At 55.4% G+C, this 24,797-nt stretch overlaps 2 protein-coding genes across 3 annotated transcripts; one reads left to right on the top strand and one right to left on the bottom strand.

Annotated features, from left to right (window-relative positions):
• Positions 1-1,458: 1,458 nt before the first annotated feature.
• On the bottom strand, positions 1,459-20,919 carry DUOX2 (dual oxidase 2). Its single transcript, XM_019968910.2, has 33 exons — positions 20,328-20,919; positions 19,983-20,072; positions 19,562-19,726; positions 18,760-18,947; positions 18,403-18,604; positions 18,132-18,298; positions 17,706-17,766; positions 17,474-17,570; positions 16,933-17,023; positions 16,554-16,656; positions 15,799-15,962; positions 15,097-15,272; positions 14,759-14,877; positions 14,257-14,394; positions 13,921-14,034; positions 13,529-13,731; positions 13,047-13,232; positions 11,744-11,969; positions 11,571-11,664; positions 9,524-9,711; positions 8,942-9,011; positions 8,424-8,507; positions 7,709-7,887; positions 7,338-7,568; positions 7,053-7,152; positions 6,314-6,363; positions 5,932-6,059; positions 5,524-5,677; positions 4,062-4,294; positions 3,683-3,841; positions 3,385-3,540; positions 3,149-3,277; positions 1,459-2,863 (listed from the first exon to the last, which is right to left on the bottom strand). The coding sequence occupies exons 1-33, from the start codon at positions 20,494-20,496 to the stop codon at positions 2,741-2,743; spliced, it is 4,737 nt and encodes a 1,578-aa protein (XP_019824469.2). The 5' UTR covers positions 20,497-20,919; the 3' UTR covers positions 1,459-2,740.
• Positions 20,920-21,101: 182 nt separating this feature from the next.
• On the top strand, positions 21,102-24,795 carry DUOXA2 (dual oxidase maturation factor 2). 2 transcript variants are annotated; one of them, XM_070797611.1, is made up of 6 exons: positions 21,102-21,418; positions 22,490-22,547; positions 22,830-22,964; positions 23,220-23,433; positions 23,787-24,081; positions 24,413-24,592. In XM_070797611.1, exons 1-6 carry the CDS (start codon positions 21,272-21,274, stop codon positions 24,446-24,448), a joined length of 885 nt encoding a protein of 294 aa, XP_070653712.1. In that variant the 5' UTR covers positions 21,102-21,271; the 3' UTR covers positions 24,449-24,592. The 2 variants fall into 2 exon arrangements, with proteins under 2 accessions (XP_070653712.1, XP_019824468.1); XM_019968909.2 differs by having other exon boundaries at positions 21,119-21,418; positions 23,787-24,001; positions 24,413-24,795.
• Positions 24,796-24,797: the final 2 nt, after the last annotated feature.

Below are 24,797 nucleotides of genomic sequence, written 5' to 3'. Positions count from 1 at the left end.
CTCTACCCCTGTTCCATTCTCCACCCGATTCCCATGCCCAAGGCAGGGCTTGGGCTGGGCTCTGTCCTAGGACCTGAGACCTATATCTGTGACCTGAAGTAGAAAAGATTTGCTTTCTTTCTCAGAGTTGATATAAGATATAAACATGTCTGTTACATTTTGTGAGTCATCCTTCCCTAGTCCTCTTTCTCTGGAAGTTTTGGTGGCCTCCTATGTTTACATATTCTCCAGTGTCTAACCTCTCCCCTACACTCATGATCTCATTTTGCAGTCCGTGATCTCATTATCTCAATCCAAAGGCACATTGCCTGCTTGTTACCTGATCCTGCCTTTCAATTCATTTCCCAAGACTTGGCCTCAAGGTTCCAGGAAGGGTGGGGCCAGTTGAAGTTCTGGAGAATAACCACACTGAACTTCTATCCTCTCTGCGCGTCCTTGACTTCTATCATGCAACATGTGGCTTTCTGGAGACTGGTCAAGGTTAGACAGTAGCCGGATCATATGAATACATGCTTCAGTCTGACGTCTGGAACTTGGCTAGGGTGTGGTATCAGGACTAATGCCAGACAGGCTGGGTGTCACCTGAGGCTACCTAAGATCTTGGTGGCATAGATGTCCCCCTGTCCAGCTGGACAGGCAGTTGCCATTGCCTGGATCCTGGGCAAGAGTGATCACGGAGTCTTCAGCAGACCTTCAGTCAGGCCCAAGCATTAGGGAGGATAAGGCTGAGTAGAGACTATGGACAATCATAACAGCCATGTCAACAACATGTGCTAGTCTCACAAGGATAGGTGAGTTAGGATGAGACAGATAGATATTTTGAATGGTCTTTAGAAAGGAATAAGGAAGGCACTGATGGGCCACATTTGGGAATACAGCTAAGGCTGAGACTTAAGGGGCTGGAGTTTGGAATCAATGACTGGTTGTCTACCTGGCGAGGGGCAGGAGGGCTGGAGGCCTATAGGTCTGATGCTGTTAGGAGATAGGTAGGTTAATAATCATCATCCACTGCAATTGTACAATATATTCTCATACATTTCCTCATCTGTGTAATTTTCTGGGCCAGTATCACTATCTGTCTTCCTAGTATCTACACAGACATTTTAATACATGAGTAAACAGGCTCAGAGAAGTTACAGGATTTTCTTCTGTAGCTACTTATAAAGGCAGAGTTAGCAGTAGTGTCCAGGTCTCTTGGCCCCTGATCTGGTGTCCTTCCAGTTCTCTCAGAGATTCCTTTGGTACATAGGGTAGGGGGCTCAAGCCATTTGACCTGTCAGAAGAGGTAGAATAGAACCAATGGGGAGAGAAGCCTGGGGCGGGAATGTGGAGACGGCCTGAAACTCTCCCTGCCACAGGTCCCGCTGGCTGGAGGACTCTATGACCCAGCAACTCCATTCTGAGATACATACCCTCTTGGGAATGAGTGCATTATGTACACCAAACAATAAGTCATAAGAAAGTTCATAGTAGTTTTATTCATAATTATCAGAAACTAGAAACAATCTAAATGTCTATCGACATAAGACTCCATAAACAAACTGTGGTACATCTCTACAATGGAGCTTGACACAGCATGAGAAAAGAACAAACTACTGATATACACAATAACATGGGTGAATCACAGAGACATTGTTGAGTGAAAGACGCCAGTTTCAAAAGAATACATTCAATAGGAACAAATGAATCTGGGGTGATAATATAATTCACATCAGTGGTTGCTACTAAGGGTTGGGGGTGGTGGACTGACAGGGGTACAAAGGAAGTTTCTGGGGTGATGCAAATGTCCTAGATCTTCATCTGGATAGTAGTAGCAACACGTGTTGTACATGGTAGCTTTAAGATTTGTGCACTTTACTATATGTAAATTATACTAAAAAAATTTTTTTTTAATTAAAGCTTAGCTTTTGAGGAATGAGCCACTTGAAGGAGGAAAAGGAAGAGTCTTAAAGAGCGTGGAGGGGATGTCCCAGGTTGGCCCCTGTGGAAGGTGACTGACTGTCCTCATTTGCCTGGAACTGAGGGGTTTCTTAGGACAAGAAACTTTCAGCGCTAAGACTGGGAGAGTCCTGGGCAAACTGGGACAGCTGGTCATCCAACTCCTGTGAAGGTGGGGAGCCAAGAGGGGACTCTGGATGATGTGCAGAGAGGCTGGGCTCCCGTGGTACTGGAGCTGAAGGGCTGCTCCAGCAGGAAGAGATGGGTCTGCCAAGAGGTGAGGGCAGTGGGCAGTGGGCATCACTCAGCGTTCCTGATCCCCTAGGAGCAGGAAGGGCTTTGGGGTAGAGCTGGAGGGCAAAGCCCTCAGAGACTGAACTGAGACAGTTGGGCTGCCAGGTTTAACACTGAAGCTTCTAAGCTGGGTTCTGAGGAGATTTTCTCTTGAGCCTTCTCTTCACACCAGGTACCCTACCCATCCTCCCTCAAATGCCTAGGCCACGAAAACACCAACACTATTCACTGATTTTGTGGAAGGGAAAAAGACATGGGGATCTAGCAGAGAAAAATGCAGCTGTCTCTTCACCTCAGTTATCACAAGGCGGAGACTTCCCCACTTTATCTGCCACAGCCTGCTGTGATGTGAGCTGCAAGTGTCTCTGCTAACTCCTCAGAGCCTGGGACAGATAGGGCAATGAGGGAGAGGCCCTTTCAGCTCTCTGGCTGAGGCCTGAGGTGAATTCTGACAGAAACTGTTGGCAGGGCTGGTCCATGGAGGGACCGGGAACCAGGGAAGGTGGGCTCAGAAGTTCTCATAGTGGTGCACGAAGTGGGCCTGGTCCTGCTGGTTGATGAGCTGACAGGCCTTCTCTACATTCTTGGTCATTCCTGGAGGGCCGCAGCTGAACACCCCGATCTTCTGCACCTATCAAGTGTTGGTGGGGAGAGAGCAGTGGTTGCAGAGGAGAGGCCTGTGGCCTTGAGATGCTCACTCCCCAGGAGCTGCTTCCCAAGCCTGACTGGAGTGACCAGGGCATTGACCCCAGGCGCTGAGGAGGAGGAGGCTTGAATTGGGGCGGCAGGGGTGGGATTTAAAGCCCTCCTCCAACCCTGGACCCCATCCTGAGGTCCTCTGCTCAGGACACAGCTGCAGGCTCTTCAAGGGCCAGGAAGTCCTGGCAGGGGAAGGATGGTTGGGAGTGGGACTGACCTTTGGGTGGACCTCCTGCAGAGAATTGAAGAAGCGTTCAAAGGGGGGACGGCCAAAGTGGGTGATGGAGCGCAAGCCCGTGAACAGACTCCGGTTCAGCACCTTCTGGAAGTGCCGCTCACAAATGTACTGGGGGAGGGAGCAGAGGAGCAAGGTCACAGCCAGCGCCTTGGCCATCCTGGCTTGCTCGGCCCACCCACATACCCAGAGTTGCCCCCTGGCCGGCCCTGACGCACCAGCATGGTGGTCCTGAGGTCGAACTTCTCAGCCAGCTGGGTGATGTAGATGTGCACGGACACGAGGTCCTGGCAGTCATTCTCCTCCACTTCCCGGATGATGTCAGCCAGCCACTCAAACTGCCGCTGGGTCCGTGTCACCCAGATGAAGTAGATCTGGGGACACATGACTAGGGCTCTGACTCAGCTCAGCTCAAGGAGCCAGGGCTTTTTATCATGCTGCTTTGCTGTGATGTGGGGACACAATCAGGCTGTCTGTCCCTATTTCTTTGAAGAATGGAAGAGAGTAAACACTCACCTTTTTACAGAGCATTTGGCTCCCCAAGGATGACTTGAAGACCAGGTCTTTGAGGATGGAGGCAAAGGGGGTGACCCCAATGCCCCCTCCCACTAGCACTGACACCTCAAACTTATGCCACTCCTGATGGCCCTCTCCAAATGGCCCATCAAGGTACAGCTGCCAACAGAAGAGGAAGATGAGATGAGCCTGGCCCTTCCCAAGCTCTGAGCTTAGATATGTGGGGGAAGAGGGACAGGGAGAACCAGTCTCTTTGAGGAACCCCAGCCCTCTCCCAGTCTGGCTTTACAGTAGCTAAAGCATCTTATCCTGGGGTCAGGAAGGGTGGGGACTTTCTGTCAATGCTAGAGCCCCAAAAAGTGGTCCCAGTGGTGGGCACCTTTGGATATTTGGCACAGCTGTCACCCGTTGGAAGTGAGTAGATCTCCCTGAGGCGGGTGGTCCAGGGCCCCGCTGCCCGGATGTGCAGGCTAAGCGTCTCCTCATGGGGCGCTGACGTCAGCGTGAAGGGGTGGTACTCGTTGGTCCCCAGAGCCAGGCAGGCAATCCGCACCCACTGTCCTGACTTGTACTCAAAGCCTTGGGGCCGCTGGAACTCCAGGTGGGTCACTCCTGAGGGTCGTGGGCAGGGAGGGGCAGGGATCAGAGGGCTTGTTCCTGGTACCTGAGAATCAGCAGGTGCCCTGTCCTCATCACTCACCTCAGGCACAGGGAGCAGCCACGTGATCTGACCTAGTAGGGCTTCTGGGTTGGGGGTTGGAGGACCCTTTTATATGTTTCTTGGGTAACTCAAGAGCTGGGCTTCTCTGCTCCCCTGTTCTAGCCCCTCCCCTCCTCTTTGCTGCTTCCTCCCACTAAGGGCCCAGGCTGACACCACTGTCCTGGATACCAGTGTACTAGGTCAGGGGACCTCAGGCTCCCCAAGTACCACCTCAGTGTTTGCCAAATTTCCAGCATGTGAATGTTACCTTTGTGGTGGGACTTATGTGCTCATCCTCCCGCATTATCATTGATCTGATGTTTTTCTTTAAATTGATTTATTTTTTCAACTCAGTTTACCTTGAACATTTAGGTCACTGAGGCAGGTGGAAAACCAGTGTCATGTGCTCTATCTAGCTCTAGAGGCCAAGCTCTTAACCACCACCCTACACATCTAAGTGTTATGTGCTCTAAATAGAAAGTACCACATTTTATCACAGTTTAGCTGGATCCTGTTTGTTGCCTGACCACAGCTGAGCCTCAGGCTTGTGCTTTCTTTGTGGAAAAAGGAGATTTGCAAGTACTGGAGGGTGCAAAAGGCATGTGAAGACCATGCTGAGACTTTGCTCTTAAGTAATCTTGATCGATATAAAGTTGAACGAGGTTAACTTTCTTACTATGTGAGTTCTGAGGGTCAGCCAGCCCCACAACCCTTAAATATCTTCCATCACCCTCTGTGTTGATGTGAATCCCTGCTCTGGCCAGCACTGACTCTCAACAGACTCTTGTGGTCTGGACCATTTGTCTGTCTCTGAAGAGGGGTTTTTCCGAATGAAGAAATGGGAGAGAGATGTTCGGTTCCCTGCCCTGCTCCCAAGTCATGCATGTTCTGGTCTTTCTCGTCCTTAAACCCCTCTGAATGCCTTTCAACTGGCTCTTTTCAGTAGTCACCTCTCGTTGTGTGCAAGTCCTGGAAACTAAGTCCAGACTTTCTGGGGGCTGCAGTTCCATCAGGAAAGCCGTAGGGCTCCCCAGAGGGTCTCAGAAACAACAATGGGGTGAGGAGGCCTGGAAAGCTGTCTCCCCACATCCCATGAGTTGACCTCTCATGCTCCCCACCTGAGGTCAGGCCAGCTTGGTACCTGAAGGCAGCAGCTGCGCCTTCACCACGCCGATCTCCACCTTCTTCCGGCTCAGGCTCACCAGCTTGTCCCCCATGTAGATAAGTGCTGGGACCAGGAAGTAGATGTGGAAACGGGGCAGCTGGATCAGGGCAAAGCTGCCGTGGATGATGAGCTGAAGACATGGCCAGTTAGTACAGCTCAGGCCCAGCCGACCAGCCCCTTTTCTGCACCCACCTTACCCAGACACTTCCTGCCCCAGCCCTGGGCCTGGGTTGAGTGCATGGGGCTGGCACAACTCCACAGACTGTGGCCTCAGATCTCAGGGCCTCAGTCGAAGCTCTTGAGTCCAATTCAGCCTTCTCCCTCCCCACATCATGATGCTCATCTCTGCCCTGTGGCCTGGCCCTACCCAGAGAAGTCCCTCACCAGCACATAGAGCAGGATGTAGAGGTGGTGGGTCAACCAGAAGCCCCGGAAGCTGCGGCGTCGGAAGTGGTGGGAAGCAAAGACATACATGATGGCAAGAACCAGGAGCAGGAGCACCCCTGTCATACCTGGGGGCAGCAGAGACAGGGTCAGACAGTCCGGGTCTCAGGGCCTCAGCCTAGGCTGAGAGTAGCAGAGAGCATGTCCCCATTCTGCCCTGGCTCCCAGAACAGCTTAACTAAAGAAGCTGGAACTAAAGCTTGTCCTGGAGCCTTCAAAGGGAAACTGTCAACACTATAGACAAGTGTGTATTCATAGGAAGATGAGGACAAAATCAGAAGTCCTCAGAACCCCCAGACTCCACATACCATCTACTCTTTACCTGGGACTGTCTGGAAGAACCACCAGTAGAACTTCTGGGGAAGCTTGGACCTGTAGGGCAAAGACACCCAGAACCTCAGGCTGGGGCAGGAAGAGCTCCACCACTGTTGCAATGTGACTCTGTTCCTGATGGCCTTGAATACAGAGGTTCCTGGGCTTCTACCCAGACGACCAGGGATCCTTCCAAAGAACATGGGCCCCAGCCTCCTGTGTTCTACTCTCTGGTCTCAAAGCAGTTCTTCTTCCTGTGTAATCTTGAATTCCCCTACTGCAGCTAACCTTTGCTTTCTTGAGTGCCTGGTTCATATTCTGTAAGCTCCATGAGGCTCTATGCTCTATCACTAGGCTCAAACAATGCCAGGCACAGAGTCAGTGCTCAAGAAATACTTGTTGAATGACTGCATGTATCTTGGCATTCTTACTCTCTGGCTCCAGGATGGACACATAGACATGTTTCCTAAATGTTTGCCCAGTAAATGGATGGCAGGCTGAGAAAGCAAGCTGTGTGTCAGGTACACATGGGAAAGAGTATCCAACTTCATCTCCCAAAGTCCTTTCCTGGCAAGTCATGGCCAGCTTCCTTCCTGAGGGCAAGGAAGTCGTCTCTCGGCTTCCTCAGGATACTAACTTCTCACTCTCACTCAGTGAAAGAGTGGAGAGTCTAGGGCCATCTACCTCTTTTCTGTTGTACCCTTAGGCCTTCCCCAGAATTCCCAAGGGGGGTCCTCCCCAGAACTGACCCATCATTCACAAAGACGCTGGGAAAGATGCAGGCCAGCAGACTGAGGGGGCTGACTGAGAAGATATAGACATTCACCACGTGGCCAGCGCTGTGCAAAACTGAAAGAGACAGATCCCATTAGAGATGCCTCCCACGGCCAACCCTAACTAACTCCAGCCCCAGGGAGACAGGAGGCACAGGGAGGAGAGAAGGAAGTACAAGTAGCTCCAGTGTCCCCACTGTCTCCCCCACAGCTAGACCCAGGGGCCTGCAGCCATGGCAAGCATGCCCAGCTGCCACATACTGGCCAGGACCACAGCGGCCATGGCGATCCAACGATGGAAGTCCACGGCAGCATCAAAGGGCACGTAGCGGTTGAGGAAGGTCTCTCTCAGGAAGGTGATGAGGTTGCGGCACATGGTGAGCAGGATGTAGGAGAACATGAAGGAGACACTGGCCGCCGTGCCCCGTGACAGGATGATGCCCACAAAGGTGGTCTGTGCAATGCCCGATGGTGGCGAGGCAAAGGCGTAGTCTGGGGGTAGAATTGGGGTGGAACAGCACAGTACAGAGGCCTGAGTCAGAACACCTGGGTCCCCCAGGCCAGACGCTGAGGTTCGGGAAAAACAACCAGAAGGCTCTCACACCTCCCCTCCTGCAACTTGAAACTCTTACAGTAAGCGCGCTCCACAAACAGTCCGGCACAGATGGCTGAGAAGACAGCCACGCACACGATGTGCCGCCGGTAGTTCTCCACGAAGCGCTTGTACTGCTGCAGCTTCTGAGCCAGGAAGCCCCGCTGCATCTTCTCCTGCAGCGCCTCCGTGTACAGCCGGGGAGGGGGCACCCCTGCCCTGCAGCAATGGGAGGCAGGTAGCCTGAGGTCAGTGCATCCTGGCCTCCCCTAAGTGCCACCTTATAAAGGAGACCTGGTGCTCTGGCAGCAGTCAGGATGGGCCGCAATAGATGAAAGAAAAAGCTTCTGGGGGGTGACTCCCACTCTCCCGAGCCATTACCACTCATCTTGACTTGCCCTGTCCACCCACTCTTCCATCTCCCCACTACTCCATCTCCACTTCCTCCTGTCTGTCCTTTCTGTCTCTCCTCCTGCTCCCTGCCCAGGCCTCACTGCTGCACCCAAACCAGGCAGGAGCCAGGGGACCCCTCCCTGCCATCTTGGTGTTGCATCGAGTGCCAGGCCCCTGGCCTAAAGAGTAGGGTGCAGAAGTTGGAAGAGGTTGAAGAGTCATTCGACTTAACAGCCTGCCAGCCAGGTCAGGGACATGTGGAATGAGTCTCAGGATGGTCTCTTGTGGGTGGAGGTGGGCAGACCAAGACTCCGAGACTTCTCCCCATGTCTTCATGGATCAAGGTTCTAGAAAACACTCACTTTTTGCCAAACCTCTTCTTCAGCCCAGGGCCTCCTAATTCCGGGGCTTTCGAGGCAGGGAGCCCCACTCCCTGAGGGCAAGAACTGAGGAAAGAAAAATGGGGCTCATGATCCCCTTGTCTTTGCAGGCAGGAGAAGAACTGCCACGTCAGGGTTGAGGGTGGGCTGGGAGGGGGTAGATCCTGGGATTCATTTCTGTCCACAGATCCTGCCCATAAAACTGATCAGAGAGGAGTCTGGCAGAAGGCAGGACCGAAGGAATGGATATGGTCAGGTCATCTGTTCTGTGTGAAGATTGTGTCCTGGAGGGGCAGAAAGAGCCAGGCTCCTGAACAGTAAATGGGTATGTGGGTATGTGTGTGATGCAGCTGGAATACAGACTCAGAACAACTGTGCATTAAGAGCAACTTTCAGAGGGCAAATGTCTGGCCCAGGGGCTGATCTCACCAGCCCTACTTGCTTCGTTTCCCTGCAGGGGACCCAGTCAGGACACCTCCCCATGCCCCATTCCCGCTCACCGTTCCTCAGAAGTCCGAGTGATGAATGACACTCGAGAGCTGATGTTTGGTTTAAAAATGTCTCCAACACCTGGAGAGGAGAACAAGAAGCTGGACAGGCTTCCCCAAGAGTGCGGGGAGGTGACCGTCCTAGGATGGCTACAGGGCAGTGGCTTGGTCACATCCCCATACCCTCTCCAGCCTTGCTCCCCTCACTGCCCACACGGAGCACCCACACAAGGTGGCTGCTGCTAGACAATGTGGCAACTTCGTGCAATTAGGAAAAGGGTCCCCCTCCAGGTGGACGCAGCCCTGCAGATTGTTTGTATACAGAAAATGGGGGCTCATCCTCTGGCCAGATTCACCCCAGATCAATGTGCGTGGCTGGTGTGCAGCATGTAGGCTAGATTTCAGCCTGCCCTGACCCCTCCATGGGCACCTTTGTGTACAAATTGCACAACTGTAGGTGACACCCTTGATTATACATGCCTGGCTCTGTACTAGGCACCAAAGACTAAGAGAGAAGTAAGACCTGAGTGCTATGCACCAGGAACTCACATTTTGAAGATACGCCCATCCCTGACGCCTTCCAAACTTACACACCTCCTCCTCCACCTCTGACACAGAGCTGCGTTCGGCGGAGCTCACTGTCATGGTCCCGCAGCATGAAGTGGAAGTCCTCCCACGTCAGCTCCTGCTTGTCCTGGAAGCCTGACTCTCGGAACATGGACTCCACCACCTCAGCCAGCTGGGTCTTGGTCAGGCAGTTGTTGGAGATCTCAATGAAGGACCTGGGTCGGGGGGTGGGGGGAACCCAAGAAGAAAGCAGCCTGTCACCCAGCCAGGTCAGGTTTAGGCAGGCAGGTGCTGGGTGGGGCGGGCCCCAGACTATCTAGTGTGGTTACCAGTGACCCAGGAAATGGCACCGAGAAGGTGTTCATCCAGCCTGCTGCTGACGCTAAGCTGGGTGGGGTGGCCACGGCCCGAAAGGCAGAACAAAACTGAAAGTGACCTTGACCAGTCACTTAGAGAAAGCAGCCCTCAAACGGGGGATAAATGTCCACTGAGTGTAGGAACATGTCCAGGTGTGCCACAGCCCACTCAAGTGGCAGGCTCTCTCGTGTTGATAACTCCCACACCCATGCCGGGCACCCCATTCATGGTTAAGTGGGGGCACAGACAGTTGGGAGTTGAGGGAGGAGATGTAGCCACAGTGGCTTCTGCTTCCTTGTGCCAACACCCCAGGACGCAGGCAGAAGTGTCTCTACACCCAACGTGACAGCATCTACAATGGCCATACTTTTTTCTTAGGTGCGCTTTCGACACAAGCAAACACACGTGCACATTTGTGTTGAGTCCAGCAGAAAAAAAGCTTTGCCTGCATGACACAGCAAACAACTGCCATCACATTAAAAAAATATATCATCCCACTTGCTCAGGGTGAGACTGAGCCAGAGCCACGCTGAGCACAGGATGAGGAGGTGGGAGCTTAGCCCCCAGGCGCAGAAACCCTCTCCCAGAGGGTCCTGCAGCAGCATACCCAGCGAGGGACAACTGCAATCAGCTTCACCCTAGCCCTTTCAGAAGCCCACGTCCAGTTGTTGTATCTATCCTGCAAGAGAGGTGGCAGTGAAGGGGATCACGGAAAGCAATGAGTAAGGTTTGCAGGGATAGAAAAGTTAAAAGGATCTGAGCTGTTTTTTGCATTCTGTTTATTCATTTGCTCATTTGTCTCATCTGATTCAGTTGCCTATGCATCAAATGCCTGCTATGTGCCAATCAGTGTGGAGAAGGTGGATGAGATATGAACCCTGTCCTTGTAGAGCTGCAGGAAGCTGTGTTACTGGAGCACTGTCTCCAGGAATAAGACGTCTGTGAGCCCCAAACTGGTCTTTATTGGCACACTACAACCAGAGATGGCTTAAGAAGCAGGAAGAGAGAAAGTTTGAAATATAGAACATTCCATTTTTCTCCTCCTGCCTGTCCTGGTGATTAACATCGGCAGTGATGAAGGGCATCTGTCCTCCAGGATTCATGCTCTCACTGTGTAAAGCACAGCCTTAGAAGAATCAGCCAAGACCTGACTTCCCTGGTGGTCCAGTGGATAAGAATCCGCCTGCCAGTGCAGGGGACATGGGTTCAATCCCTGGTCCAGGAATGCCCCACATGACTTGGGGCAACTAAAGCCGGTGTGCCACAACTACTGAGCCCACTTGTCTAGAGCCTGCACTCCACAACAGGAGTGTAGCCCCTGCTCGCCGCAACTAGAGAAAGCCCACATACAGCAACGAAACCCAGCGCAACCAAAATAAGAAAAAAGTTTTTAAAAAGAAGAAGAGTTAGCAAAGACCTGACAGCATCCAAAAGAGGCTGGTTGGCTTTGTTACTGGTCATCTTGGTGTTGTTTGTGTTTTTTCACTTGGGAGAATTTTCTGGCTAGTGTTGACTGAAGAAACAGACCCTTCTGGGGGCAGGGGCCTGGCCAGATAAACTTTGAAGCTGGATGCTCTGGGCATCTAGGATGCAGTACCTAGGCCACCTCTCAATGCAGACGGCCACATAACCTCCTCACCTACCCTCCTCTGACCTGACCTGTTTTCCTGTTTAAAATACCAAGACGTCTCAGGACTGGAGGGGGCCCACCCCATACCGCATCATGGTGAAGAACTCGTCCTTGGAGAGGAAGCCATTGCCATCAAGGTCATACATGGTGAACATCAGGCGGGACTTGTCCTCTGGGGAGCCTGGGAAGAGACAGGGGGATCCCTGTCACCTCTCTGCTGAAAGATACTTGGCACCTGGGATGGTCCACCATCCCCTCACCTTTCATGAAGACCACCAGGACGTCCAGGAACTCCCGGAAGGACAGGTACCCGTTGCCGTCTTTGTCGGCCAGAGAAAACATGGACTCCACAAACATGTCCTGGGGCTTGAGGCCCAGGGACTCGGCAAACTCAGCCCGGCTCAGCTCACAGGTCAGGGCCTCCCGCACCTTCTGCGATGAGTCCAGGAGCAGGGTTCCTGCATCCACCTGGTTGATGTCCAGCACCTGTACTTGGACAGCAGCAGAGGGAGGGAGAGGAAGAGTTGAGGCCTGGGCTGGAAGCAGTTCAGTGACCCCTCTCATCTCCCAAAGTCTGGATCAGAAAGGTGAGCCCTGGTGGTCGCTCATTTCTGCTCTCCTGCAGAGGGGAGACTAGCAGGGGATGAGGTGGGAGCAAGGAGGGACAGTGTTTGGGAATGCCAAGTGAAAGAGCCTACACCGGTGACAGAAACTGCAGCAGACATGAATGGAAGGCAGGAAGGGGCTAAAGATACGCTCTTTTGTCAGTTCAGACAGGGTTGCCATGTGCCTGATTTTAAAAGTCACATACATGTAACTTACTGTGGTTTAGTGGCTAAGTCATGTCTAACTTTTTTGCGACCCCATGGACTGTAGCCCACCAGGCTCCTCTGTCCATGGGATTTCCCAGGCAAGAATACTGGAGTGGGTTGTCATTTCCTTCTCCAAGGGATTTTCCTGACCCAGGGATTGAAACTGCATCTCCTGCATTGGCAGGTAGATTCTTTACCATTGAACCACCAAGGAAGCCCATATATGTAACTTCCATGCATTACATGCAATCATGTACCCAGCACTAGGGCTAAACATTGTACATAGAACAGTGTTTATCAAACTTTAGAGTGAATCAGAATCCTCTGGAGGGCTTGTGGGTCCCAGCTTCAGAGTTCCTGATTTCCTAGGTCTGGGGGAAGGGCCTGAGGACTTGAATTTCTAACGAATTCCCAGATGAGGCTGTTACTGTTGGTCCAGGGAGCACACTTTGAAGACCACAAACGTAGACTATCTTTCTGAATCCTCATAACCCAAGGGGATGGATCCTATTTTAATCACTCTTTTATAGACGAGGAAACTGAAATCAGAGCAGAGGCGATGTAATTTGCCTAAGGTGATGCCCTAGTGAGTAGCAAAACCTGGGTTCCAGCAGGGCTGTCTGTTTCCAGCCCTCAGGACAGAAGCTCAGTTCACCCTAGATAGGGTACTGTCCAGCCCAGGTTGGACAGTTGGGTAGTTTTCCTCCTACCCCTGGGCCCCTTCTGCTTCCAAAAAGCCTGGTCACAGCACCTGGGCAAAAAGGTGTCTGAAGAAAATCTCCAGGATGCGTTGCCGCTGCTCTTTGGTCACAGCTTTCCTGAACAGCTCATACTCGCTCATCTCAGCCATGTCCAGGCCCAGAGCCCAGTTCTCACAGAAGCCCCGCAGATGCTGCACGAAGGCACCCCGCTCCTCCTGGGAGTTAAACAGCAGCACCTGGCAGAAGGAAGGCCGTGCTAATGCTCAAGCTCCTGGCTCAGCCTCCCCTCAGAGGTCCTTGGGTTGGGGGAAGGAAACTAAAAGGCTCCCATTCCAACCCGGCTAGGGCCCGGTGAGTGGCCCAAGGGGATCAAAGGGAGAGTTGGGTGGGGACCTTGGAAAGCAGTGCCTCCTCCCAGTGTCAGCCCTCACAGACGAGCCCTGCAGCTGAGGACACGGTGACCTGAGGGGACTCGCCGTAGAAGGGAAATGGGCGAGGGCAGCCCAGGCTGGGGAGGCTGGCTGGGCCATACCAGATCATACTCCTTGGGGATCTTGAGCAGCAGGGTGCGGCATCTGCGGTTGCTGGACAGGATGAGGTTGACCTGTTGTGGGGGCTGCAGCTGGATGGTGCGGAGCACAGAGAGCCGCCGGTCCACAACCTGCAGCCGCCGGTCTGGGAGCAGCTGGATGGTGACTGGATAGCTCCTCTCCCGGGGGCCCGGCCACTCCATCGCTAGGGAAGGGACGACGGGCAGGGCAGAGCGTTTCAGCAGAGCTTCCCAGGCCCCGGCCCTCAGGCCAGTTCCAGTCTGAGCCAGCACCCTGAAGCCTGGCTTTCTCCCCACATCTGTAAGCTGGTTCTTTCACAGCACCCCGCACCTTCGGTTCTCTTCCCGCTTCCCTCCCCTTGGCCCCATCTCACCTGACACTCCATCACTGGCTGGTTCCTTCTTCACACTCTCTTTGCCTCTCCTTTGGAGCTTCTTGCGCTCTCGGCCCCGGAAATAGGCCACAACCCCAGAGATAAGCAGGCTCACTGAAGGGGGTCAGAAGGAGCCAGTGGGGAGAGGAACCCCTCACCTGTGGGTTTTCCAAGGCCCTGGCTGCTGCCCCTCCCTTCCTAAGGCATCCTGAGGCTGGCTTCAAATGAACTCAGGCCTGAACCCTACAGGTCAGTCAGTAACAAGGGGTGGGGACAGTCTGTGGAGAGGAGGGGAGCTGAGAGAAGAGACATGGCTGAGGGGGCTGAAGGGCTTACCTAGTGGAAGACAGCACAAAGCCACGATGGTGATGCCAAAGCCAGGACCACTGCCCTCGAAGTAATGAATCTCGGTCAGGGGCACACAGTGGGGCAGGTCTCCGGTTGTGAGCTGTTGGGGCTGAGGGCAGGGTGCACCTGAGGGAGAAGCACAGAAGGTCTCAAGGCCTGAGCGTCCCACTCCTTGGCCAGGCATCCTTCCCCTCTTCTCCTGTAAAGGGCCAGGTACTGCTCCCTCCCAGATCCACCTCCCTGGAACTTGTTCCCCTCAAAAGTTCCTCTTCCACATCCCACCTCTCAGCATCACCCCAACCCGACCACAAGGTACAGCCTGCAAACCAGTCTAGTCTCTACTGGGGGAGGCACCTAATGCAGGCCTCCCAGACCAACACAGAGGGAACTGCCTGGTGCCTAGCCCCTGAGACAGCACCAAGTGACCCCCCCACACACAACCTCTGCCCCTTCTCTGCCACCATTGCTTGAGCTCTCCCAGGCCACCCACCATCCTGCCAAATAAAGACATTGGGCTGCAGGGTGTCAGGGTCCACATTGGTGACAGCCACCACCACGTCCCGAAGAGTGGTGCTTCTAATTTCTGCAATTTCATCTGGAGAGAAGAGCCTAAGGTGGGGAAAGCCAGGAATTGTTTGGGATGAGAAGGGATCACAGGTCTCCAGCAAACTCGGGCCTGGGAACCCAGATGAGAAAAATAGACCCAGAGGGGTGGGGAGGGAGTTGTGGGTCAGCTGGGAGTCAAGGGCCCATGGAGGCCATTCACAGGCAGAGGGTCTGGGGTCCAGGCCAAGACAGAGTCTGAGGCAGGAGCCAGGCAGGCCTTACCCATTCCTGCTGTTCTCAAACCAGTAGCGGTCGCCATCCCGCAGTCGCACAAACTGATCAAGGACGATGGTGCTGAAGAGGGGTCCAGGGTCCCCGTGGCTCTCCAGGAGCCCCCCAGGGAGTAACTCCAGCCGGGACAGGTCCTGGTTGTACAGGGCCGCTGTGGCCTCCAGCACCTGGGGCACCACAGGAGGTGAGGAGTGTGTGAGCATACGTGTGTGGTTTTGTGTTAGGAGGGTGGCCACTACTGCCCCATCCCTCAAACATGGGACCCCATCCGCGGCCTGGCTTGCTGCTTAGCCCTGAGAGAGTTTCCTCTTTCTAGGCAGCCCCCTCAAGTGGTGACAAGTCTGGTGGGAGGACCAGTGTGTCACCACCCAGGCTGTCTCCAGTGACCAGCAGCTTCAGGGTCATCCATCTCATGGGGCAAGACCCTGCAGGAACAGGACAATGGCTCCCCACCCAGGGGTCATTCTGCAGAAATGGTACAGAGTAGCGGTGAGGATACTCTGGAATCAGATGCCTGAATTTGAATCCTGCCTCCGAGATGGACTTAACAATTATGTCATCGGTAAAATGGGGACAATGATGGTGTCTACTCTATAATGTTCTTCACACAGATTAAATGGGTTACACATGTAAAGGACTTAGTATCACCTCAAGAAAGCTTTAGTTGCCATTATTATCATCACTATTTCTGACCTGAGGGTCCACGTTGGGGTTGAGGTCACTCCAGTTCCCCGGGGTATTCAGCCCCAAGGCCTGCAGGGCTTGGCTATAGCTGGGCAGCCCCATGTCTCGGCCACGTTGGATGCTGCTGGCCACGTAGTCAGTGCGAGAGAACTTGCCAGGGCCAGGCCAATAATCTAAGGAGGAGAGAGGACCTGGCTCTAGGCTGTCCTCCTAACCCTTCTTTACCCAGCAGCCTTGAATTGGGCTGTTGGCATTACCCATATCCAGCACATGTCAATGTCACCATTTGTGACCAGGAGCAATTTTTCTCAAAAAACTCTTCCCTTAAGACTCAGGATGGTTCTAGTCACCAAATCCCCCATCCCACCTCCTTAACCTCAAGATGGTGCTGGACAAGCTACCCCCTACATACTCAGATGTAGGTAATTTAGAATACAGTTATTTTCCTCTAATTTTTTCTAATGGCTGCTGTGTGTGTGTTCTTACATTGTAGGTACCCTAGGCCTGCTGCTGCTGCTGCTAAGTCACTTCAGTCGTGTCCGACTCTGTGTGACCCCATAGACGGCAGCCCACCAGGCTCCCCCATCCCTGGGATTCTCCAGGCAAGAACACTGGAGTGGGTTGCCATTTCCTTCTCCAATGCATGAAAGTGAAAAGTGAAAGTGAAGTCGCTCAGTCATGTCCGACTCCCTGGTGACTAACCCAGAAGGGTCCCCAGGCTCACGGGCCTCTGGGCCCTCATCCCTTCTACTTCCAGTGCTTACCCCTCAGATCTTCCACCACAATATTGTCCTCTAGCTCTGAGATCTGGGAGGCCATTCCCAGCAGCAGCTGATTCACTGCCTGAGAGCTGTTCAGATTGGGATTCTGGAAAGAAACAGCATACTCAAGGTAGGTCCTCAGGCTCCTTCCCAGTGCGGGGTCCCCCTCACCCAGACCACTGCAGCATCCCAGGACAAAGGGCCCTTGGCCAGGCCTAGAGCCTGTTGAACTGCTGTTCCCAGATAATTTTCTGATCACTCTACCTTCATCTCCCACCACCCTGAGGCAGCAACACCTATGAACTGGAATTGTTGCTTTTCCCAGCCTGTGTGACAAGACTGACCTTGACCCACCTTCCCTTGTCCCTGACCCCAAGCTGACCTCCCGAATCCAGTAGCTGTTGCAGACTCTGAGAGCTGGGGAGCTGCCAAAACTCTCATTCAGGACCATCTGGAAATGACAACTGGCATTTCTGAAATGGGGAATCAAGGATGCGGTAAGAGAATTCAAGGAAGAGGCTGGGGTGGGGCTGATGTGGGGTGAGGCATTCAGAGGCCATTTGGTGAGTACTAAGGGGTGTCCTCTGAACTTCCTTGACTGCAGCAGGGATTTGGCAATCAGTGTGGACTGAAGGTAGAGGTTGCTCTTTGTCCACACAGGGTAGGAAGGGAAGGAGGGAAGAGAGTTACACAGCTGCTGGACAAATCCTGCTCTCAGCAACTGAAGTTAAGCTGTTAGGAGGAAATGGAGAAACCTCCCTGTTAAGACTGGACTCCTACCCCAGGGTTCTGTTTCAGGGGACCAAATTCCGCTTCTCTTTCCCCATGAAACTGTGGGGGTGGGGTATATGAAAGGTCCCAGGCCCCAAGGCCACTGCATCTTCACCTCTCCCAGTGTGCTGCTCAGCCAGACCTTCCCTCACCTCATGTAGACGCCAGGGGGCACCATGGTGGAGAAGAACTGCTCAGAGGCAGCCAGGAACTCTGGGGAGATGCTGGGGTCCAGGAAAGGGCGATACTCTGTCCACAGGGGTAGTAAGAAAAACAGGCTCCTTACCCTCACATACTCTCATCACAAGAACCCACCAGTTTTCTTTGTCCTATGGATCTTAATCACCCCCCTCCCCTAACCCCCTCAACCCAAGTGTTCCTCACCTGTGTAATTTGGAGGTGTTTGCTGCAGGAAGCTGGGCAGCCACTCATACATGGCGATGTTCTGAGGGTCAAGAGAGGGGAAAGGGGAGGCCAGCGCTGGAGCAGCCAGGCCACGAGGGATCTGAGCTCAAGGAAGGCTTAGGAGGGAGATAAGAACCAGGCAGGGACAGTCACAGGAGACACTCTCAGACAGGAGAGGTGCGGAGGTTCCTGTTCCCCACAAGCAACCAGGGCAGGTGGGTGGGGAGCGGGCTGCGAAATAATCATCAGAAAACCTCCTGCGTGAGTAGCGCTTTGCCTGCTTATCACCCTCAGGGGCTTTTCCTAGATGGCAGCTCTCTGGGCAGGGGGGTGGTGGTTTCTGGCGGGGTCGTCCAGGACCGAGGGCTCTGGAGTCTCCCGGGGACCAGGCCGTGGGGAACCCACCTGGTAGGTGGCGATGACCCTCTTGCGCGCGTGCTGGAACAGCTCCTCGTCCCCCCAGAGCGGGTACCGCCGGGCCAGCTTCTGCGCCCACAGGTTGTGATAGCGGAACCAGAGCAGACCCAGCGCCTGCAGGAAGGGGTCGCGGTTCCCTCGCTCGGCCCCGAAGGCTGCACGCGCCGCGGGAAAGCAGGGAGGAGATGAGCGCGGGCTGGACCGCGGGGCACCCCTCGCCGTCCCTCGACCGCGCCCCGCCCGGCCCCCGCCGCCTCACCGTATAGCCCCCGCGGCCCGCGGCGGCCAGTGGTGGGATCTGGCGGCATCCACATGAGCAGCGGGGCCTGCGCGGCCCGCGGGAAGGCGGGGTCGGGCCCCGACGCCAGCTGCCCCCCGGAGAAGCTCCGCAGCTCGTCGCTCCAGGAGTGCGAGGAGCCATAGATGGCGCTGCCGTCCAGCCAGCCGGTCACCTCGTTGGTCTGCGGGGACGGCGGGAGGCTGAGCCGGGGGTCGGGCGGCCAGGCGGGTCCGGGAGGGGTGAGGGCCCGCGGCTGTCGTGGGTGCGGCGGGATGGGATCCTCTCCGCGGTTGCCTCGGGTCCCGCCAGCCCCACACCCCCGCCTGCCGCGCTCACCAGGTCCCGGGGGTTGCTGGGGCTCTGTCCGGTCTCGGGGTCCCAGCGACTCCTCTGGAAGGGCAGGACCACGTCCCCGCTGTGGTCGCGGTCGAACACGGGGTCTCCGGGCGGGATGTGGATGTTAAGGAACTCGGCTGGGCAGCCAGACTTTTCCACACTGACCAGGTCGGACAGCACGTGGTAGCCTGCGGTCGTGGGGTTCAATCTGGTAAGAATCGCTATTCCCCACCTCCAGGGAGCCTAAAGACAGATGTTCCAATTCAAGCGCCGCTCCACCAGCTCTAAAACTTTCTTCTAATCTGTAAAGTGGGGTTATAGTACCCTCCTCGCCCACCCCCATCACGTCGTGGTGAGAATCAAAATAATACAATAAATATAAGGGCTCCCCGGAGCCAGTCCCCATCTCCTAACAGATCGTGCCTCCCCCTCCCTCTCCAGGGGTAAAGAAGTTAATCCTCACAATGGGAGGAGAGGGGCGGCAGGGGACCTAGCTCCAAGGAGCTACAGGGAAGGCTAGTGGCACTCCTGGGTTGGAGTAAGGGGTAAGAGAAAGATTAGGAGAGCAAAATACCAGCTGGTCAACACCCTCAAATCCGTCCAAGACGAAGAAAGGCTCCAAGTGTAGCCTGAGGGGATGGGCTGGGGGACGGTGGGGACGGTGAGGACGGTGAGGACGTGGTTTGAAGTCTTGGGTCGGTGTCCTTTGGACTTGCAGAGCGGCCTCAGGGCCCATCTCCTTAGGCGCTGAGCTAAGCGCCAGGTCAACCCTCACCGGAACTGTTCTCCCATTTGCCCTCACCGAAGAAGACCCCCAGGACCGTGCGATTGCGGCCGGACGGCCTCCCGGAGCTGCCCCGCGTGGCGGCGTTGCTGAGTCTGCGCGGATTGGGCAGCAGCGGCTCCTCGAGAGCCTGATACACGCCGTCCGCGTAGTTGGCCGGTACAAGGCGCTGCAGTCGGGAGCCTATGGGAAGCAGGGAGCCGGGCTCTGTCAGAACACGCCGTTCCCAACAAGCCCTTGAATCTCGCCCTATGCCTCCCTCCAACCCCCACTCGACCGACGAGACCCCTTCTTCAGCCTTCAGGTGTGTATAGGAGCTGGCCGCGCAGGCAGCGGGCCGGCTGGCTGGCGCGCTCCCTTCCCGCCGGCTTCTCCGCGCCGGTTCTCCCGTACCCCTGCCTTCCACTAGCCGTTCCCCACCCCAGGCCGCAGGACGCACCCGCAGCGCCACGCTCGTGGTGCCTCAGGTTGTTGAACCAGCCGTCATAGCGCTGCACTTCCCAGGTCAGTGAGAGTGAGTCCTGGCCACCTGTGGGTCAGAGAGTGGTCCGCTCACTGCTAGCTTTCCTGCGACCCCTGGGGGACCCGATGGCCTCGGTCCGCCAGCTGAGGGCCCCCAACCCGACCCAAGTGGAGATGCTCCCGCGGCCTCTAGGCTGCGCCGGGAAGTTTACCATCTCGCTGAGCCGCGCAGCGATCTCACCCCATTTTCCAGCCCCAGGAAGCCTCTTGCCTGCACCAATCCCTTCCTCAACTCCCAAGGGAACTAGCGCCTGGTACTTACCCGTTGGATCCAGGAGTAGAGACAGCAGAACTCCCAGGAGCACAAGTACCTCTGGCCTTGCGCGGAGCATGTTGACCCTGAGACCAGCGGGGTGGGAGGTGGTCCATGAGGAACACAGAGCCAGCCTTTCCCACCGCTGACAGTTGGCGCGAGCTGTGTCCACCCCCATTTCTGGAGCGAAGCTTTTAGAAGTATCGCCAAGGACCCACACCCAGAGGGCACTTTTTTAAGGGCACAAGCCTCTCATATCCCTCAGTGAATACCTGTCCCTGGACACTGAGGGATGGGAAGATCAAGTCCCAAGTACCGGTCCAACCTCTGGCTTAGGGACCCCGTCGGTCAGAAGTCTTTTTCTTGGAATCTTTGCCTCTCTGCTCTGCTTCCTGCCTCTCCCCACTTCCTCCCTTCCCCGCTCCGCAGATCCTCAGCCACCCCCGGCTTCACTCTCACCCTCCTCTCTGGATCCTCTGAGGCCAGCTGTGCAGGTGTTCCACTTAGGCTAGACCAGCGCCAGATGTGAGCATCTGGACTGGGCCGCTCCCTCTTGCTAGGCGGGTGGGGCTCCTCTCATTTGCATAATGACCTCCGCCTCTTATTTGCATGATCTTTTCCCTCCCGGACCCAGCAGCGAAGTCCCGACAGCGCTCAGCGCTCGGCCCACGCTGCTATAAAAGGGGTTTCAGGTCCCATGCGACTTCCAAACGCAGAGCGAACCCTCAGAGCCCGCTCTCCCACTTACCTAACTCGATATCGGCCAATCCAGAGCGCCTGAGAGCAGTTAGCTGCTGGCTTCCTTAAAGGGGAGCAGAGACGTTCAGACTTGACTTGTCCATTGGGTCCAGTGCTCGCACGCAGGGGACAGAGTAAAGGGAAGTGGGACCTGGACTCGGAGGCCAGTGATTGCTCTCCCCGCTGGAACACACCCAGCTCAGCCGGGCTGCAGCATGACTCTGTGGAATGGTGTGCTGCCCTTCTACCCTCAGCCCCGGCATGCCGCCGGCCTTAGTGTCCCGCTACTCATCGTCATTCTCGTGTTCTTGGTCTTGGCCGCCAGCTTCCTGCTCATCTTACCCGGGATTCGTGGCCACTCGGTAAGGGGGTAGTAGAAGCTCTGGTCTGGGGGATGGAGGGCATCTTGGATAGCTTGTCTCTGGAGAACCAGGACAGGTAGGAGGGCAGCAGGGTCTTTCATGAAGAGTCAGGCTGAAGCACAATGAACCAGACAAACACAGGGGAGCACACCAGTAGTCTGGTCCAGTGTGCACCCCTTCCCAAAAACAGGGAGAGAGCCTCTGCAGGACATTCAGAGAGGACCCCCTAGCTGGAACATTCAGGAGGCTGCTGCAGAGAGTAGGTGTCCAGTCTGGTAATCTTGGGGTCAGTTCAAGGCTTCACCTGCTGCAGGGACCTCCTCCTCTCCCCAGGCTGCACCTCCACTCCCTTTCCACCCCCTTCCTGACCTCCGGGTGATGACCTTCTGGCTAAGAGGACAGAAAACAGCAACTCAGACTGCTGTGTTTCGCCTCTGCACTTGGTTGTCGTGTGTCCCCATCCTAAAGCAATTTCTTCAAAGTTGTGGTAAACTAGGCACTTTTTCTTAGATTTCCCCCTTTCCCAGAACCTAAGTTGTGTGTTTCTCAAGGTTCCCCAGGTCTTGTGTTGGTTTTCTGGGAAACTGGCATGCCTAGTAATATCTGAGATGTAGTGTCTCACCTCCTCTACCTGGTGACCAGACCCTGAGGCCTCCCTCTCCTGAGGGAGGTGACCCCTGCCTGCCTAGCACTTCTGGACTCACTGAGCCTCACCATGGCAGTGCGCCGAGCAGGAAACAGCACCAGGAGTAGGAACCAGATAGCCAGAGAAGAAAGGGGATGGGGGTGGTGGGAGAGCATAAGGTAGAGACAGCCCAGTGGCAGGGTGGACTGGGAAATGGGGCTAGGGAGGTAGAAACACGCAGCCAGAATACATCAGACATGCCGATGGTTCAGAGGCACTTGCATGACTTGACTTCAGCCTTTAAAGGTCAAGAATGTAACTGGGAAAGGTGGGCAAGAGAGGGAAGTTGCAGAGGCACTAAAGGCCAGGGCAGCGTGGGGTCAAGGGAGGTCTGCGGGAATCTGGTCAGGCAGTACCCAGACCTGACCCAGTGTGTGCTCCTGCAGCGATGGTTCTGGTTGGTGAGAGTTCTTCTCAGCCTGTTCATAGGAGCAGAAATTGTGGGTGAGTGTGTCATGCAGTGGATGGGGAGAGGACCTGGGGTGAGGAAGGGGGTGGCCAGAGGACGCTTGGGCAAGTGGAGAACTTCGGTTGGTTTCCCACTCCCTCTTACCGTTCTCTTTCTAGTGCCCGGGCTTCCACCCTTACCGTACATATGGATTGGGCTCTAGACGCCCCCCACCCAACACCCGCCAACTCTGTGCACCGTTTCCCACTCACCCAATTAAACGTCCCCAATCTTCTCCCTGACCTTTCCCCGCCCCCACCGTGTGCGTCTCCCCACAGCCGCGCACTTCAGCGCAGAATGGTCAGTCGGCAGCGTTAGCACCAAAACATCCTACAAGGCCTTCAGCGTGGAACGCGTCCGAGCCCACGTCGGTCTGCATGTGGGCCTGGAGGGCGTTAATATCACACTCACAGGTGAGGGGGCTGCGGCTATGTGAGCTCCTGGGGTTGGCAGACAGACACCATGGGTCGGGGGAGGATGGCAGGAGCAGCTGGGGGACCTGTGAGGACAGATTCCACAAGTTCAAATAGCTTCTGGCCCTCACTGATTTGTGTTTTCCTCAACCGCTGCCAAACCCATTTCTCTCGGAGTCTCACTTTCCCAACTGAATCCGCTTAGTCGCCGGGTCCTAGCTGTACGCAGCCGGGTGACCTCGCCGCCATCCGCAGGGAACCCAGTGCAGCAGCTGAACGAGACCATCGACTACAATGAGCAGTTCATCTGGCGGTTTGGCCAAAACTATGCAGGGGCGTACGCGGAGGCCCTGGAGAGGGGGCTGCCGAACCCGGTTCTCTATCTGGCGGAGAAGTTCACTCCGAGCAGCCCCTGTGGGGTTTACCGCCAATACCGCCTGGCGGGACACTACGCCTCGGCCACTCTATGGTGAGAAGACACTGCGTCTGTGTGTTGTATGTGGCAGAGGTGGGGGTGGGGTGGCGTGGGTTGGGGTGGGGGCGCGTGAGCCGGGGGATGTGAGTTCCCGCTGCAGCCCGACGCGCTTGGGGTGAGAATCGCAGCCTCGGGGGCAGATAGTTACGACGTCGGTACCGATCGCCGGAATCCGAAGAGAACCAGAAACGGCTAAACGCCGGCTACTCCCCTCCGGTGTTTCCCTGCGCCTCTGCCATCCCAGCCCCGGGCTTTGATTCTGGGTTGGGATGTAGAGCCAGCGAGCCCTTGGGAAGCCGGGCGTGGTGGAGGACCAGGCTCACAGCGCTACCGCCCACTCCCCGCAGGGTGGCCTTCTGCTTCTGGCTCCTCTCCAACATGCTGCTCTCCATGCCGGTTCCGCACTACGGAGGCCTGACTCTCCTCATCACTGGCGCCTTCGCGCTCTTCTCGGTGTTCGCCTTCGCCTCTATCTCCAGCGTGCCTCTCTGCCAGCTCCGCGTCGGCTCCTCCGAGCTCACCACTCACTATGGCGCAGCCTTTTGGATCACTCTGGCCACTGGTGAGGACCAAGGGAACACGCCCCCGGTGGCTGGGAGCCGGGACGCGATTTATACCAGCGTGCGCTTTCCAGTTTGCATAGTGAGTTCACATAAATTATCTGATCTGTCCCGCTCAATAGTTCGTAGACGCGGACATTGTTACACCTATTTTGCAGATGAGGGAGGGGAACGGAGTTCGGAAGGGTTCCTTCGGTTTCTTACCCACTGAGCACAGAACCCGCGTATCATGTATCCATACTAGAGATCTTTCTGCGGGTTGTGTGTGTGTGTGTGTGTATGTGTCTGTGTATGTGTGTGTCTGGGGAGGAAATGCAGATACTTCTAATAGATGGAGATGGGGAGGCCGGGCTCTGAAGCCCTAACAGCCTCCTTTACCCACCCCCAACCCCGCCCCGACTGCGCTATCGCAGGCGTCCTGTGCCTCCTCCTCGGAGCCGCGGTGTTGAGTCTGCACTACGCTCGGCCCAGCGCTCTTCGCCTCTTCTTGGAAGGAAGCGTCAACGACCTCGAAAGTCCGACGAAGGGGAGCTCGCCTCTCATCCTCAGCAACCCACTGCATAAGCAGTTCAAGACCTCGGACTTAACCATCAGTACTAACCTGTGAAAGGACTCAACGTCGGACTCCTACTCTGCCTTGGTTCCCGCGCAGGCCGGGATGCGGTGCCGGCCGAGCGGAGGAGCTCCGGGAGCGCGGTGGGAGAGGCCGGTGGCCTCAGATGTGACCCCCGCTCCGGGGAAAGAGTCTCCCAGGGTGAGCTGGAAATAAATTCTTTCTCTTTTTGTTTTCTAGAAACT

Source organism: Bos indicus, chromosome 10 (genome assembly GCF_029378745.1).
Source record: "Bos indicus isolate NIAB-ARS_2022 breed Sahiwal x Tharparkar chromosome 10, NIAB-ARS_B.indTharparkar_mat_pri_1.0, whole genome shotgun sequence".
NCBI classification, from domain to species: Eukaryota; Metazoa; Chordata; class Mammalia; order Artiodactyla; family Bovidae; genus Bos; species Bos indicus.
This window is presented reverse-complemented; position numbering and strand designations above follow the sequence as displayed.

What these genes read in the sequence shown, in the direction of transcription:
- DUOX2 (XM_019968910.2), bottom strand. Translation starts at nt 20,496, where the DNA reads ATGGGGGTGGACACAGCTCGCGCCAACTGTCAGCGGTGGGAAAGGCTG. An exon ending in TCCCCAAGGAGTATGATCTG is followed by an intron (nt 13,233 to 13,528) that starts GTATGGCCCAGC and finishes TCCTTCTGCCAG; the next exon opens with GTGCTGCTGTTTAACTCCCA. An exon ending in TCAGACACCTTTTTGCCCAG is followed by an intron (nt 11,970 to 13,046) that starts GTGCTGTGACCA and finishes GTCCAAGTACAG; the next exon opens with GTGCTGGACATCAACCAGGT.
- DUOXA2 (XM_019968909.2), top strand. Translation starts at nt 21,272, where the DNA reads ATGACTCTGTGGAATGGTGTGCTGCCCTTCTACCCTCAGCCCCGGCAT. An exon ending in CCGGGATTCGTGGCCACTCG is followed by an intron (nt 21,419 to 22,489) that starts GTAAGGGGGTAG and finishes GTGCTCCTGCAG; the next exon opens with CGATGGTTCTGGTTGGTGAG. An exon ending in CATAGGAGCAGAAATTGTGG is followed by an intron (nt 22,548 to 22,829) that starts GTGAGTGTGTCA and finishes GTCTCCCCACAG; the next exon opens with CCGCGCACTTCAGCGCAGAA.